The sequence below is a fragment of the Euprymna scolopes genome, chromosome 45 (genome assembly GCF_053919585.1).
Source record: "Euprymna scolopes isolate OS-2025 chromosome 45, ASM5391958v1, whole genome shotgun sequence".
NCBI classification, from domain to species: domain Eukaryota; kingdom Metazoa; phylum Mollusca; class Cephalopoda; order Sepiida; family Sepiolidae; genus Euprymna; species Euprymna scolopes.
The window spans coordinates 63,796,791-63,814,011 of NC_136526.1; the positions used below are offsets into that span (position 1 = coordinate 63,796,791).

The 17,221-nt window shown below is 35.9% G+C and overlaps 1 protein-coding gene across 7 annotated transcripts in view; it reads left to right on the forward strand.

Annotated features, from left to right (window-relative positions):
- LOC145269843 (cytochrome P450 4A25-like) overlaps positions 1–17,221 on the forward strand; it is a 117,065-nt gene that overhangs the window by 80,472 nt on the left and 19,372 nt on the right. For all 7 annotated transcript variants that reach the window (XM_080125564.1, XM_080125565.1, XM_080125563.1 and 4 more), the window contains 4 exons: positions 153–277; positions 3,272–3,334; positions 11,610–11,733; positions 12,932–13,067. In XM_080125564.1, the coding sequence (XP_079981690.1) occupies positions 153–277; positions 3,272–3,334; positions 11,610–11,733; positions 12,932–13,067 (448 nt within the window). The remainder of the gene's footprint in view (positions 1–152; positions 278–3,271; positions 3,335–11,609; positions 11,734–12,931; positions 13,068–17,221) is intronic.

Here is a 17,221-nt window from a genome sequence, read left to right on the forward strand (position 1 = left end):
AATGTCTTTTATATACTAGTAGACATTTTGTTCAAAACTATGCCGAAATAGAATAGAATCAACTTTGTGAGGGGGTCTTGTGTAGTTTTGACTTTTAAGGCAGGCTGACAAAATTTCTTTTTTATAATAAATTATTGTTTTCCAATTTTCAGAGTAAATTTTCTGCGGCCACAGAAGAAAACTGCGTTGTTGACGTCATCCGGCCGTTCTCGTTTGCCACTCTCGACATTATGCTACGATGTTCGCTTTCCTACACGGAAGATATTCAAGACAAAGAGTGAGTGGAGATGAACAAATGAACCATGATACTTGACTTTATCTCTTATACTTTAAGATTATTTTCTAAAGCGACAGTTTGAAGGCTTCAAAATTACTTTTAAATTTTGAATATTTATAAATGTAGTACTGTGCCATATCGAAGCAACACTTACACTAGGCGGGTTGAAATGGCTTCTCCCGAAGGAGGAAGTTTCATGGGGTTATCAAGTTCACAAGCCGTCCCCAGTCAAGTAAATTAATATTTAACTATTTTAGATAGTAGGAGGAAGAGCAAATACGAGTGGTGGTGGGAGGAGCAGGATGTTAAGACCGGGAAGTGATGGGAGGAGGAGGCTGGCTTTGGTGTTGTGAGAGGTCTGGTTAGTGATATTCTCGATGTTTGACCAAACAAGTTAGTCTAGCAGGTTCAGGTTGGGGGGGGGGGGGCATTTAGAGGAGGGTACAAAGTTGTAGCACTTCTTCTGAAGTCAAGCCTGGGTCTCTTTGGACTAGTGGGCTGGTGCTGAGTCCTGCTGCCACACCCGGGATCTGCCAACAGTCACCTGATTGTACCAGGGGATCACAACACTCTACAAGTACACTTTGGTGTTTATTCTCAAGCCAACTTCAGTGATGTGAGGTAGTATAATGTGACTCTCACTTGAAACTACATCAAAGACCATAACCATGTCTGGAAACTTTGTTGAGCTGTGCCCTCAAGCGTTGAACCATCCAGATTTATTTTTTTTTGAGGGTGCTGGCAATGGTCCTGTTTTCATAATTTGGATTGATAGAGAGCATGAGTTCTACAGTGGCGCATCTCTGATTTCACTCGTTGAACATTGTGTCACTTTCAGAAATGATAGAAGGCTCCTATTGCTCTTGGGATTTGTACACAACTGGCCGACTAGTAGACGGTTTGCAAAAAAAAAAAAAAAAGAAGTAAACCGGTTTTCATCAAACGGAAATGGAACCATGTCGTCTTTTCTAGAGTGAGAATTTTATCGTTCCACTTTATAATCGTTGCATGATAAAAATAATCCGGCTGCTAGTTCCCTACAGGGTGGAATGATAAATTGCCGCCCTAAATAAAACAACACTACAGTTTTATTTTAAAAGTTAATTCAGGTAACTTGATTATGTAGCAGAGCTGACATATATTTAATGTAACCGCCTTCAGCCTCAGTTACTGCTTTGATACAATATTTTTATTGTCATCGAAATTGATAAAATGGCACATTTTTTTCAATTAAATCGATTGATTGCCTGCTCGAACTGAAAACTAATCGTGGTGCACTTTGAGGAAGCCTCACATACTTCTCGCTGTGACCTAGTTCAGAATACATTGCACTGTAGAGAACCTGTATTATGTTTTAATTGTGCTCTATTTATTTATTCCTTTTTATTTCTTGTTTGCTTATGAAAACAGGATGTTCTACCAATACAATCAAATATATACCAATATGCATATGTATACATGTAAATGGTCTGCAAAACCTATCTCTATAACGGAGCATATAAACTGACAAAATATATATTCTAGTATTGAGAAAGAGGTAAACAACCCAAATGGAAGAATGACAACCATCAAAATTAAGTTTAGATATAGAAACAAGAAATTTTGCCTGTCTAATTACTTTGGACACGTTAGAGTGAAAAATGTAACTCCCACAATACCACCATTATTTAAATCATATAAATTAGCCTATATATATTTCTCCACAGGTTGTTAAGTTGATCGTGTACACGTATATTATTTTGAAATAAATAAGTGAAAACGAGAAATAAACAAATTAAAAAAATAAATAAAAAATAATAAAAAAACGAGAAATAAAATTAATGAATAAATAGAGTTTATCAATAAAAAAAGATAGAGAAGGAATATGCCACCGAAATAGAAAAACAAGCCAGGAAGTCTTAAAATAGAGAAGCAAAGCTGACTATGGTATAATATTATTTCAGATCAAAGAAACCTTTTCCGAAATGTGACTGTATCCCCTTCATCAGTAATGTATCTCCCCCCCCCTGTGTTAAAAAATGTTATTGACACTCTCTCTTCACATCTAAATCCCTTTCTGTTATAAATGTGACCCCCCACCACCACCAAGTAATTGGGTCGTCGTCATGGCTGCGTTCTTCGTTATATGTCACCACGTCTCAGTTCTGTGAACCTCCTCAGCAATGCACCATTTGTATTCCTGTTTGTTTATTATTTGTTTGTTCACAATGTATGCCACATATGACGTCATAGCAAATGACGTCATATGTGACATCATAGCAGACTGCTAAACTTTGGGAGCGCCTCCATATTTCTTGTTTCCCCAACATGCAGAAATTTAAATGTAATGTGAATAAATATCTCGCTGCTCAACTCCCTAGAACGCCTTGTTAGACACAATCCCAAATAACGTCCCATTGGCAATATGCGACAGTGTCGTCTTCAAGTCTAATGTAAGCAAATACCTTCATTTTCAAGAAATCATCATCTGTATTGGCAAAACGACTAGTGTAAGTAATTTTATCTTTTTTTACAATTCATGCAACAGTGTCGTCTTCAAGTCTAATGTAAGCAAATACTTTCATTTTTAAGAAATAACCATCTGTATTGGCAGAACGACTAGAGTGAGTTATTTTATATATTTTTTTTACAATTCATGCAACAGTGTCATCTTCAAGTCTAATGTAAACAAATACTTATTAAGCTGTCCTCTTGGGTAATCAATTCTTTTCTTTTTTTTCGTATAATTTATGCATATTCAAGTGATTGTACGTATTTCTTTCTTTCAGAAGATTAAATGTAATGTGAATAAATATCTCGCTGCTCAACTTTCTACTAGCGTATCATTAGCAATGTGCCATGTGTTTGGAATGAAAATTTCATCGTTTTTTATGTTTGCCATATTTCCATATATTCAAAAAAAATTTTTATATTTTCCAGTTTTCAGAAAATAATTTAATTTTCTTACAAGTGTATCCGTTTAAATTTTCCTTGATTTTTATTTTTATTTTTAAGAAATCACCATCCGTACGTGACGGCTGTAACAACAATTGGAGACTTATTGGCAAAACGACTTGTGTGAGTTTTTTCTTTTCTTACAATTTATGCAATAGTGTTGTCTTCAAGTCTAATGTAAACAAATACTTATTGCACCGTCCTCTTGGATAATCAATTCTTTTCTTTTTTTTTGTACAACTACGTACATATTTCTTTTTTTCTGAAGATGAGATTTACCTTGAAAATTCATGTAAACGACTAAAACAGGGTCGTCTTTAAGCCTAATTAAAATACTTATTAACACTCCTCTTGGATAATCAATTCCCCATAGCTAATCTTCTGTCCATCTCACACATTTATTTACGAAGAGGCGATCAGTGTCCAACTGGCAATCTCTTTAACCGTTATCGTTGACTGGCGACACGTAAGTAAAATAAAATGCAGACAACCCATTATATTAACTTTTGTCCTTAGTAATAATACAAAAGGCAGCTGTTTTGTTGCATTTTATTTCAGTCGAAGTTCTCAGAAACCAAGGACCCCCCCCCCTTCCATTTGATTTTTATATAAGACTAGCGGAGGTGCCCGGGTGTTTGGAGGTGTGTGTTGAGCAAAAAAAAAAAAGTGGTAGTAGGCAGGCAGGATGGAACCCATACCGTGAAGGAGGGAAAGAATGTGAACAAAAGAGAATAGTGAATTAAATGAATTGGTAATTAACTTTTGCCCGGGTGGAGGATAATGGCACAAGGACGAAATAAAACAATTTTAAAAAAGATATGGAGAGAGGTGGGATCGAACTCGAAAATGTAGGGTAATTAGTCTTCCTCGCTAACCATTAGGCCAAAGAGGACAACGAATTTAATGAATTGGTAATTAACTTAAGAATCAAAGGAGGCGGCACAGAAATTAACGTTGCTTTTAAACCTGGCCGAGGGCCAGTTAAGCTTTCTGCTTTCTGTCGTGGTATTTATTTGCTTCCCCACTAAAGCAAATTAGACACAAGGTCGTTTATAATGTGGGGGGGAAACCAGCTCCCCAAAAAAGGGGGAACTCTGGCAGTATCCAAATAAATAGTAATTGTCTCAGTATGAGGGGTTTCCCCTACATTGACCAAGGACCAATTACAGAACAAATATTACCCGGCCGGAAGGCCAGGCGGTTGCATTTGCTTCGGTTAGTTTCACTTTATTTATACAAAAAAGACAAACAAACACTCAAAACGAGGAAATTTTTTAAACTCGATCAAATAAAGATAGAGACAATGTCCGTTTGCAAATCTGAGATATTACGATATAGGAAGTATAAGAAAACTTCTCCTGGAATTAAACCGGCGGGAGAACCTCCAGCCAAAAAGCCTTTTATACATAAGTAATTGTTGGTTGGTTATTTTTGCTTTACGGCATATCAACCCTTTTCAGGTTATTTAATGCCGAATCTAGTGATTTTGAAGAAAAATTTTTTAATAGAATATTTTTTTTTTCAAGTGAGTTTCTATTTGGGACTCTAACGGGTACTACCACTACCAAAGTGGACCTGGAAGCAATGGCAATTAAAGGGTGGCTCCACATTCCCCAAAGCCCGCAAGCTGGAGTCTCACCATCGGATATAGGTTAAGGTCATATCCAAGACCAAGATATAAGTAAAGGTCAGATGCAGACAAAACATGGAGTAATAAAAAACGATACTTCATTCAATGCAAACAATAAAGTCATCAATCATGTAAGCATAAAAGGTGGATGTACATTTTCTACTTCTTGAGAATGGGAGTTGCTCCCGAAAATATTTGAGTCAAGAATATAGCATCTATAATCAAGTAAATAAATATTTATTGAAATTGAATTATTATTATTTATTTATTTGTTTGTTTACAATGACTGAATAATTCCTGCATTGACAAGCCTTCAAACACACCTTTCATCAATTATATATATTGTTGCCCTAGAAAAGACACAATTCCATTTCCATTTGATGGAAACCAGTTTTCTTTTTGTTGCAGACCATCTCCTAGTTGCCCAGTTGTGTACAAATTCCAAGAGCGATAGGAGCCTTCTATCATGTCTGAAAGTAACACAATGTTCAACGAGCGAGATCGGAGATGCGCCGCTGTACAACTCATGCTCTCTACTGATTCAAGTTATGACAAAAAGACCATTGCCAGCACAATCAAAATGCATCACTGGATTGTCCAGAGACCAAGGCTTGGCTTCAGAAGGAGTGCTACGACTTTGTACCGTTCTCTCACTGCCCCCCTCCTTCTCTGACCTGAAAATGCTCGACTACTTTGTTTGGTCATACCTACGAAACATGAAGAACTAGAACAAAATATACTTGCCAAAGAAGGAAGAATGAAAAACTACAGATAGAAATTGTGACAGTAAAAACTAGTAACTCGTTAAACTTTACAGCATAGGTTCTCAACGGGAGTGAAATTCACCCCAGGAGTGAATTTTAGGGTCTACTAAGGAAAAGAGGGTTGGCTCCTCTGCATTACAAGAATTCGAACCGGGGGGGGGGGTTTGAGAATGAGTTCGTAGACCATAAAGAAAGTTCAATCTCCAGGGGTCACTAAGATATATTTTTAAAAAGGCTTTCCTATGGCTCAATTTTTCGGGATATCTATACTAGTTGTTAATAATAATGAAAGAATTGTTTTATAAAAGAGAGGATTGATACCCACGTTTATTTTTGTTTGTTTTTTTAAAACACAATGCAAGGGGGACAACTCCAAGGAAAAAAAAAAATTTTTTTGTGAAATCACCTCCCTTGAGTCTTGTTTCTTCTTTTTCTGTGAATTTGTAATTAGGAGCATCCAAATACAATTTAGTTCTTTACTCAGACGACTGATGATGATGTTATTGTCTACCATATTTACTGCCTCTTTAAGTTTTTTCAATACCTGAAGAAGGTCGCAGGTTGCAGCGACCGAAACGTTGTGCTAATAATAAGTTGAGAATAATAGTCTGATTAATCAAAATAACACAAACATTCACATCTAAAAAAATTGTTTTCTTATTAAATTGTTAGGCGTGTCTCTGGTAAATTTAAAATTTGTTTGAATGGAAAAAAACAAAAAAAGGATATAAGTCTCTCTCTCTCTCTCTCTCTCTCTCTCTCTCTCTCTCTCTCTCTCTCTCTCTCTCTCTCTCTCTCTCTCTCTGTATATATATATATATATATATGCTAGCAAAAGTACCCGTCGTTGACTGGGTTCAAAAACAGCCTACAGAAAATGGACTCTGATTTATAGAAAGTATGATAGGTTATGAAAAGGAAGGGTTGTAAATTTGGGTTGAATTTAGGGGTATCAAAATCAAAGCAAAATATGATGAAAGTAAAAATAAAAGAGATAAACCCCATAATTTATTATACCATACCTGTTCACACTGAAACGCTTATCACAATATTCTGTGAATCTATATTAAAGAACCTTGTTAAACTTTGTGACATATTTCCATTCGATGGAGGTCAGGTGCGAACGAACACCCCATAATTTTATTATACCATATTTCTTCAAACTGAAACATAATTATCAAAGTATACTTACACAGATAAATATGAAAAGTCTTTATTAAAGTTTGTGCCTATTTCCATTCTATGGAGACCAGGCACGAACCCAGACCCCACAATTTTATTATACCATCTCTATTTAAGTTAAAACATACTTATCAAAGTATTATTATGTACATCTATATCAAAAACACTTGTAAACGTTTTTTTTAATTTTTTTATTTTTTATTTCCATACTTTGTGGACCAGGCGCGAACGCAGACCCTACAATTTTAATGAACCATCGTTCTGCCAGATCAAACATACCCATTCCTGTGAATCGATACATCTTCTATCATTATATGTAATCAGTTTTTTAAAATAGTCAACCATATAGGACCCTATTCGTGACCAGACACACGCACACACATTTAGCTTTATATTATACTAGCGAGGGGTACCCGGCGTGGCCCGGGTGTTTTTCGGGGTATGTGAAAAAAACCTGAAAATGTGAAAAAAAAACAGGTGCCCGTGAAAAAAAAACGAAGCATTCACGACGCGCAGTTGGAAAATAGTAAAGTGTTAAAAAAAAAAAGGTTTTTGATTGACGTGACGGCGATAGTAGTTAGCATTTTGTGCGGGACAGTTTTGAATGAGGTGAATAAATCGGTTTGTTTGTTTTTAAAAACCCGCTCCCTGTTTATTAGGAGGAGCGAAATGAAAGCTACAGCCTGACATGACGAAGTCGACATTGAACAAACGTTACTTAGCTCTCTTGAGACAACTGGCTTTCGGCCTGTGATTAGAGTCGAGTTTCGCTTTTTTTTATACCGAAAACCGAATGTAACGCGTGCCGATGCGGGAAATGTTGAATAATTAACGTTTGAAAGTCAATAAAATTAAATAGACAGGCGAGCTCCGTGGGTAACTCTGAGATATTACAATTTATAGATGATATAAAAAGTTTTAAGAAGTTGTGAACCGAGCAAGCGCTTCTCTGAAAGAAGCCTTTTGTGGACATCGAGGAAAAGCGTACATACATACATTTTCGCTTTTATATATAGAGATATATGTATATAGCAGCCACCAATAGCGTAATGGTTAGGAGCCTTGACTGCCGTACAGACGGTTGGGTTTCAATCCTGGCTTGAGGTAGTGGCCTGTCTAGCCGCACTGATGAGCTGTGAAACAACGAAATAGTACTGTATGTGGATGACTATATATATATATATATATATATATATATATATATATATATATATATATATATATATATATCTGTACACCATTTCTCAACCTTTTAGATAACCTTCAAAATAAATTACATACTTACAGAAACCACTACACAAAATAAAATTATATATCATAACTCTCTCCTTTTATTTTCAGTTTATGTGGTAAATGTTATACGGTTCGAATTCTTTAGTAGAGAAAAAGGAGCATGTTTTCAACACCCGAAGAAGGTCGCAGGTTGCAACGACCGAAACGTTAGGCTAATAACACTCAAGATGAGAATAATAGTCCGATTAATCAACGTAACACAAGCATTCACATCTCATCTCAAAAATTCAGAATTGCTTTACAGGTTCTCAATGGGCGTGAAATTCACTCCCAGGAGTGAATTTTGGGTTTTCAGGGAGTGAATTTTCAACCTGTTTATAATTTAGATTTTTTTTTTTTTTTTACGTTGTTTTTATTTACAAAATTCAAATCCCATCATGAGAATCAAAAAAAAAAAAAAAATACAATCATATCCATCATCATAAATCGAGAAAAAAAAAGTTTGTGTTATTTGTAATAAAGTTTTGACAAATGATTCTATGAAACCAGCAAAGGTGAAGCCACAGTTGCAAAATTTTCATCCTCATCACAAAGACAAGAACAACAAAAATTTTTTTGAACATCATGGAAATATTCTCAAAAATGATGAAGCTGTTTTCAACAGAAGATTTTAAAGAAGGCTGGAGCTTCAAAAAAGCCTATCCTGCCTAGACAAAGTACAAAATAGATTTTGTGGTTTAGTGGGGGATGCTCGCTTCTCTTCTCTGCAACCTCTCTCCCACAGAAGAGATGTTGCGAGCCTGTCTTTGTTTTATCGTTATTTCCATGGCAAGTGCTCGTCCGAGCTCAAATCTCTGGTCCCCCCCTCGCCAATCCATCATGATAAACACCCATCTAGCTAAAACCACTGTCAGTAATTTCCCCTACTCTTTATCTGTGCCTAAATCAAAACGTAGATTCCATGAACATAGCTTTTTTCTGAGAAGTGCACGACTGTGGAATTCTCTTCCGTTTGCCTGTTTCCCACCTGACTACAACGTGGACGTCTTCAAGTCCAACATAAACAAATTCCTGATTAATCGCCCCCTTAAGTAAGACACTTTATCAAATCTCCAATACCAACTATTACTACGATATTATCCCATTGATTATTGTACACAAAATAACCCTTATCCCCGAGTGGCTTACGGGCCTTGATAAGTGCTGATCCCCATGTAAAAAAAAAAAAAGTTACTGAAGCTTCCTTTGTCGTTGCCCTTAAAATAGCGAAGTAGTGCACTTTTTGAGACAGGCAATCTTAGAAAGGACTGGAAATGGGGGGGGGCATTCTTACAAATGATGAAAGGGATGGGGGCATAAGCTTCAAGAATACTATGTAGGGAGTTGAGCAGCAAGGTGTCTGTTCACATTACACTTGAACTTTTACATGTCAGTACAGTTGGGAAAGCAGAATCCCGGAAGGAAGTTTCAAAGTCTAACAGTTCTGGAAAAGAAACTATTGGAGTAGAAGGCTTTCTTACATCTAGGGCTCTCTATTGTGTAGGGATGGGATTTATCAGGTTTGTTGGGGGTATTTACGTTGAAGGGGCACAAGCGCTTGTAGTTCGTCAGAGCATTCATCATTAAAGTACTTCTAGAACAGGCAGAGAGATGCAACATTTCGTCGATGGGACAGAGGCTGAAGCCTAGATGACAGTTCAGGACCTATCAGGTTGGCGACTCTCTTTTGAACCTTGTCAAGGAGTGAGAGACTAGTAGCAAATGCACCAGCCCAAATGTGACGACAGTAATCCATACATGGGCGAATGGTGGCCTTATAGAGGTATAGGATACTTTCAGGTGTAAGTAGCTTTCTAGCATGGTAGAGAAAGCCCACCTTCTTCACAGCAGCCTTGGCAATGTTCTCAATGTATCTGTTCCAACTCATGTTCCCTAGGAACATTATACCGAGGAGTTTAAAGGAAGTACTTTCAGGTAATGTGTCTTTGGTCATTGCTATTGGAGGTAGAGAAGGTTTCTTGTAATTATTGAAGGAAACGAGTTTAGTCTTAGCAGCATTGAATGTGACCATCTATTTATGTCCCCATTCCACTAGAGATTGGAAGTCTTCCTCAAGTGTTTCTGCCATTTCTGCCGTTCGTACCGTTTCAAAATCTACCTTTTCCATGACGTCATCACTACACATAACCTAAAGATCCTTGCCGGGTTTTTATCACGTATATTTGTTTATTATTATTGTTAGCCTGAATTCCATCTGTGAAATTAACATCAAGTTAACATTCCTGACAACTATTAAATGTAAATATTTCAACTTAACATAATTTTTACATCCTTAAAATATTTCAATTACCAAAAAAGCTCAATACAACCACAATAGGAAGCAGAACTTGTCATAAGGAAAAGAAATGAAGACTGTAAATTAAAAATTTTTAATTACTGTCCAAAATCCCTGGTCCATTTGCTAATGTGTTACGTCTCAAACACTTCCCTTCCATAACTATAATTCTCTCTTTCCAAATCTACCTTATCCATGACGTCATCACCCACGTAACCAAAATCCTCGTCTGGTTTTTATCACGTATCGTTGTTTTTTTATTTTTTATTATTGTTGTTTTATTAAATTAGCAATCGATGCAATTGATTTCTGTGTTTGCTTCGCAGAATCGTCAAATATTTGTAATATTTTTATTTTCTACGTTCACGCACTTTCCTTCATTTTTTCTTTTCTTCTTCTCTTTCTTTCTTTTTTTCTTTTCTTCTTCTCTTTCTTTCTTTCTTTTTATTCTCTTTCTTTTTTTACTTTCTTCTTCTCTTTCTTTCCTTCTTTCTTTTTATTTTCTTCCTTTCTTTTACTTTCTTCTCTTTCTTTCTTTCTTTTCTTCTTCTCTTGCTTTCCTTCCCTTTTCTTCTCTTTCTTTCTTTTCCTTTTTTCTTCCTCTTTTCTTTCTTTCTTTTCCTTTCTTCTTCTCTTTCTTTCCTTCTTTCTTTTTATTCTCTTTCTTTCTTTTACTTTCTTCTCTTTTTTATTTCTTTCTTTCCCTTTCTTCTTCTTCCCTTTCTTTCCTTCTTTCTTTTTCTGCGCTTTCTTTTTTCTTTTCCTTTTTTCTTTCTTTCCTTTTTCTTCTTCTCTTTCTTTCCTTCTTTCTTTTTATTCTCTTTCTTTCTTTTACTTTCTTTCTTTTCCTTCTTCTTCTCTTTCTTTCTTTCTTTCTTTTCCTCCTTCTTTTTTTTTTATTACTAGTTTAAATTACATCTACCAAGTTAATATCAAGCTAACATTCCTACTATTTACTTGAATGTAAATATTTCTAATTAACATAACTTTTCGCATCGATAACATTTTCCTATCTAAACAATTACAATCATAATAATTAACTATTATAAATACTAATCATAATAATTGACTATTTTACAATAACACGTTTTACTCTTGAAAAGCTTTACTTTCCGGTGTTTTCCGGTAGACTAACATCATAACGATTGGATCTGACATGCTCGAACATGGTTTTCAATCTAAACACTTGATCCTGACATTCAGACCAATCAAAAGTAAATAATCGTTTTTGATACACGTTCTTATTTATTGCAGGAATGTTTTCCACTACAGTGATTGGATTTACCGACTCTCTGCAGACGGACGAAAATTTCACGAAATGTGCAAAGTCATTCATGAATTCTCGGACAGCATTATCCATGCCCGACAAGAAACTCTGGTAAGTTCTTCAGAATATCTTATTAACCAATCTCTCTCTCTCTCTCTCTCTCTCTCTCTCTATATATATATATATATATATATATATATATATATATATATATATATATATATATATATATATATATATATATATATACACTCGGGTTTTTTTATTCAAAAGTAATGGACTAATGAATTCAACGAGGTTGTTGGATAGTGCTCAATAAAAAGAGCTGATAATACTTGTTTATTGTTATATAACAATAAACAAGTATATATATATATATATATATATATATATATATATATATATATATATATATATATATATATATAAACAAATGATTAATAAAACATGTTAAAAGACATCTTGAAAAAGAGTTAAAAACATATTTAATTTTAAAAAAGGAAGCACAAGATAAATGGATAGTCCTTAATCCGCGGAGTTTCGAAGAAATACTCTCCTTCTCATCAGAGGGCAGGAATCAGCAAAATGCAGGATCGGATTTTGCATATAAAAGTATTTAATGAAACTACAAGAAAGTCACAGATCTTACTTGGTTAAAAAAAAGGGTGAGGTAAGGGGAATAGGAGGTAAAAGAAAAATGATAAAAAGATTTCACATGAATGGATAGTCCGGTGAAGGGTAAAAAATCCAAGAATGGTAAAATCCAAACATGGTCGAATCAAAAATTTCCAATCCAATGGGTAAGTTCCAAATGATCCAAAATAATCCAAAAGGCAGAGTTCCTTGGAAAAAAATCGCAAATGGAATGAATTTTATGTATAGGAACCTGACATACAGCTACAGCAGAAATTGGAATACACTCTACTAAAGCCATTTGAAAAAATCTAAACTGCATTCGTTATTCAAACAATAAATTTCTGTTCTAAAAAACTGATGTACGAAATTGGAGCAAATGTTAATAGATATTTTACATATAGGTTGTATAAGACGACTGCTAAATCACGAAACAATGTTTGTTTAGCTTAGGCTAGAGATTGCAACACCTGATATCTTATGAAATATTGGTTCTTAAAGATGATTTTTTTTTTACTTTAAGTGTCGTCTTATACGCCGAAATATGTGTGTGTGCGTGTTTGTATGCATATAGGTCTGTCTATCTGCTGATGAATTGTAACGACAGTGAAACTCGTCATTTAATCGTATAACGTGTAGATTTCATTTTTTCTTTTTTTTTTTTTTTTTTTTGCAGAAAGCTAATCCTGACATGATGAAAGGCAAGAAGAGACTGGACTTTCTTGATATTTTGGTTACCGCTCGGGACAGCGATGGCGTCGGTTTGAGCAACTTGGAAATCCGAAATGAAGTGGACACTTTCATGTTTGAAGGTCAATTTTTAGTCATTCGGATTTAATCTGATGGTCATTTAAGAAGAGTTTTCAATAAGTTTCTAGACTTTCTTGTACAGGCATCTAAAATTGTTGAAGGTTCTTGAAAATTCAGTATGTTATTGCTATACATCTTATTAGATGACTGACCAGTTTTCATGATTTCAGGTTCATATGAGCAGCTACAGCAGGAATTGGAATACACCCTACTAAAGCCACAGCTAGTGAATTTTAAAAATGCAATCTTGACCTGAGGAGGACAATTTAGAAAAGCCATATGCAATAAAATTCTGTTTTAAACTTGGAAAAAATGCCACAGAAACGTATGGAACGCTTCAGACTGCTTTTGGACCATCTTGCATTGCATGAATCGAGCATCAGTTTTTGAGTGGCATAAGAGATTCAAGGAAGGCAGGGAGTCTCTAAAGAATGATGAAAGGTGTGGGAAGAATAAAGAAGTCAGAACAGTAGAGTTGATTGGCCAAATAAAGAATTTCATGGATAAGAATTGTCGTGTGTCTACAGAGACAACAAGTGCACAGTTTGATGTCAGTGTGGGAACTGTACACACAATTATTCGTGAGGAATTGAAGATGCGGAAGATTGTGTGTGAGTTCACAACTCCATCCTTGTCACAGACTATTTGACGAAGATGAACATCAAAACAGTTCCTCACCCTCCCTATAGTCTAGATCTTGCTCCCTGTGACTTTTGGTTATTCCCTAAGCTCAAGGAAAACATTAGAGACTGTCGTTATGAGACAATTGAGGAGATGAAAGAGGCTGTGACGAGGGTCACTGACACACTTACACAAAAGGACTTCCATGGGGCCATTCTGGAAGTTGGTGGAACGGTACAACAAATGCATTGCAGCCGGAGGAGATTACTTCGAAGGGGACTAGAGTTTCATGTGTGTACTATCAATAAAAATGTCCATATGAAAAAGTCTGGAAACTTATTGAAGGCACCTCGTGTATATCTATAATACAATATAAAGCTGAACGTCTGTGTGTGGGTCTGGTCACGAATAGGCTCCTATATGGGTGACTATTATAGAAAACTGATCACATATAATGATAGAAGATGTATCGATTCACAGGAATGGGTATGTGTGATCTGGCAGAATGGTGGTTCATTAAAATTGTGGGGTCTGCATTCGCACCTGGTCCACAAAGTATGGAAATAAAAAATTTAAAAATTAAAAAAAAAACGTTTACAAGTGTTTTTGATAAGTATGTTTTAACTTAAATAGGGATGGTATAATAAAATTGTGGGGTCTGCATTCGCGCCTGGCCTCCATAGAATGGAAATAGGCACAAACTTTAATAAAGACTTTTCATATCTATCTGCATAAGTATACTTTGATAATTATGTTTCAATTTGAAAAAAATATGGTATAATAAAATTATGGGGTGTTCGTTCGCTCCTGACCTCTATGGAATGGAAATATGTCACAAAGTTTAACAAGGTTCTTTAATATAGATCCACAGAATATTATGATAAGTGTTTCAGTGTGAACAGGTATGGTATAATAAATTATGGAGTTTATCTATTTTATTTTTACTTTCATCATATTTTGCTTTGGTTTTGATACCCCCAAAATCGAAGCTATCTCTTTACAACCCTTCCTTTCCATAACCTATCATACTTTCATATATCAGAGTCCATTTTCTGTAAGCTGTTTTTGAACCCAGACAACGACGGGTACTTTTGCTAGTATATATATATATATATATATATATATATATATATATATATATATATATATCACTACTTATCAAGGCCAAGAGGCCACTCGAGGATAAGGGTTAAAGAGTGTACAGTAGAAATTGGACAATATAGTAATCGTTAGTAATGGAAATTTGGTAAATTTGTTAACAAGTGGAACGGCTCATCAAGAACTTGTTTACGTTAGACTTGAAGACAAAAGCAGGAAAACAGAAGACAATTTCACAGGCGTGCAGTTCTAAGAAGCTTTGTTCATGGAATCTATGTTTAGGTTTAGGCACAGATAACGAGTGTGGGGAATTATTGATAGTGTTTTCAGCTAGACGAGTGTTTCTTGTGAAAATTTGGCGAGGGAGAACCACAGACTGAAGCTCAGTCGAACACTTTCCATGAAAATAACGATACAGCAGAGACAAACTCGAAACATCTCTTCTGTGAGATAGAGGTTGCACGGAAGAGAAAAGGACATCTCCTACGAGGCTACGAAGTGTATTTTGAACTCTATCAAGGCAGGACAAGTCCTTTCTAGCAGCTCCTGCCTAGATGTGGCAACAGTACTCCATCCTTGGACGTACCTGGCTCTTATATAAATAGAGAATAGCATCAGCAGTGAGATATCTAATGGATTGATAGAAGGATCCCACCATTTTTTCCAGCTGCCTTGGCAACAGATTTGATGTACGATCAGGGGTAAAGGTCAAGCCCAGAAGCTTGTCAAAACTTGAGGCCTCCTGAAGACGAAAGCCATTCATTTTAACTGATGCCAGAACACTCCAGTAGGTATCTCACTGCCGATGCAATCCTCTATCCGTATAAAAGGCAAGTACGCCCTAAAATGGAGTACTGTTGCCATGCCATATCTGGGCAGGAGCTGCTCAGCGTATCCTATCCAGCCTTGATAGAGTTCAAAACCGGCTTCAAAACAGGTGATGCCTTTTTCTCTACCCTACAACTTCTTTCCTACATAAAAGACGTTGCAAGCTTCATGACAATTGCTCGGCTGAGCTTCAATCTATAATCCCCCCCATTGCCAAACTTTCACAAAAGCACTCAACTAGTTACAACCACTATCAACAATTTCCCCCACTCTCTATCTGTGCCTAAATATAAATGCAGATTCTATGAACACAGCTTCTTGCCTAGAACTGCACGCCTGTAGAACACTGTTCCACTGGTCAGCTTCCCTGGCGATCACAACATGGTAGCTTTCAAGTCCAATGTAAATAAGTTCTTGTTGAGCCGTCCCCTTAAATAATCCAAATTCTAAACCATTAACGATTAATAAACTACGACCCTAGATTCATTAACCCTTGTCCTCCAGTGGCTTTCAGGCCTTAATAAATTGGTGCTTCCTTGTAAAAAAGAATGCTTTTTTGGGAAACTGTGTCTGATTGCATTCTTTGTGGACCGTTGTTTTATATATATGATAGTTTGGTTGTGTGCAGAACGGTCTCTACCAAACAACTGTCAATTTTTGGTCTACAGACTTGAAACTTGATATATAGGGAATTCGGACCTGTGGAACAAATTCGATTTTGTTTTAACTGATAAGAATTAGTTTATCTTTTACTGGGCTGTCATCTTTTATTTCTGACATAAATTACTTTGTCAGTTTTAGGTCTACAGACTTGAAACTTGATATACTTGAGGGTATTTGGACCTGTGAAACAAATTCAATTTAGTTGTTGGCCAGTAAAAATAGCTGCTTTGCGATTAAACTTTTTTTAAATTGGAACTTGAAAGGCGTAAGTCAGCTAAGTGTGTTACTTCTACGCATGCACAAATATACATTTATATCTTTTAACAACGTTACTTTTTTAGTTTTTATATGCGTTGTGATGTAATCCCTCATTGGGGAGCTTTAGAACCCACCCAGGGGCCTGGGAGGGGCCGAGTAACTATGCTAGATAGCTAATCGTTCCCGGGTGACACCAGATACCCCGAGGATTTAAAATAGAGAATATAAATACATATATTTTATTTCATGTAAAAATAGATATTGTTTGAAACCAGAGAAATATATTTTGCAGTTAAAGTTGATGACAGGAAACTTGAAGTATAACATTGTCTGGCCTTGGTGAACTCAAAGTTAGATGTCAGAACTGACATCTGACCTTAGGGGGTCATGAGAATTAATATGTCTGTAGAACTCAGATCCCAGATTCGGGAATTGCACACACGCAAATCTGGGGCTTTTCGTTTTCGTGGTGAAATCTTATTGGATGGGGAAACTTCCACCCCATCCATATACCTCACTATATATATGACTATCACGCGAAAATTAGAGAGTTTTTCAAGAGTTTGCTTGTTGATTTCGAGGAGAACAGATCGTGTGGAGATCGCCGTCCCTGGAGACATGACTCCTCTTCCTCCTTATCCGCCCATCTGACGTTGTCTGTGAAGAGAGGTTTGAAACTTTGAAAATT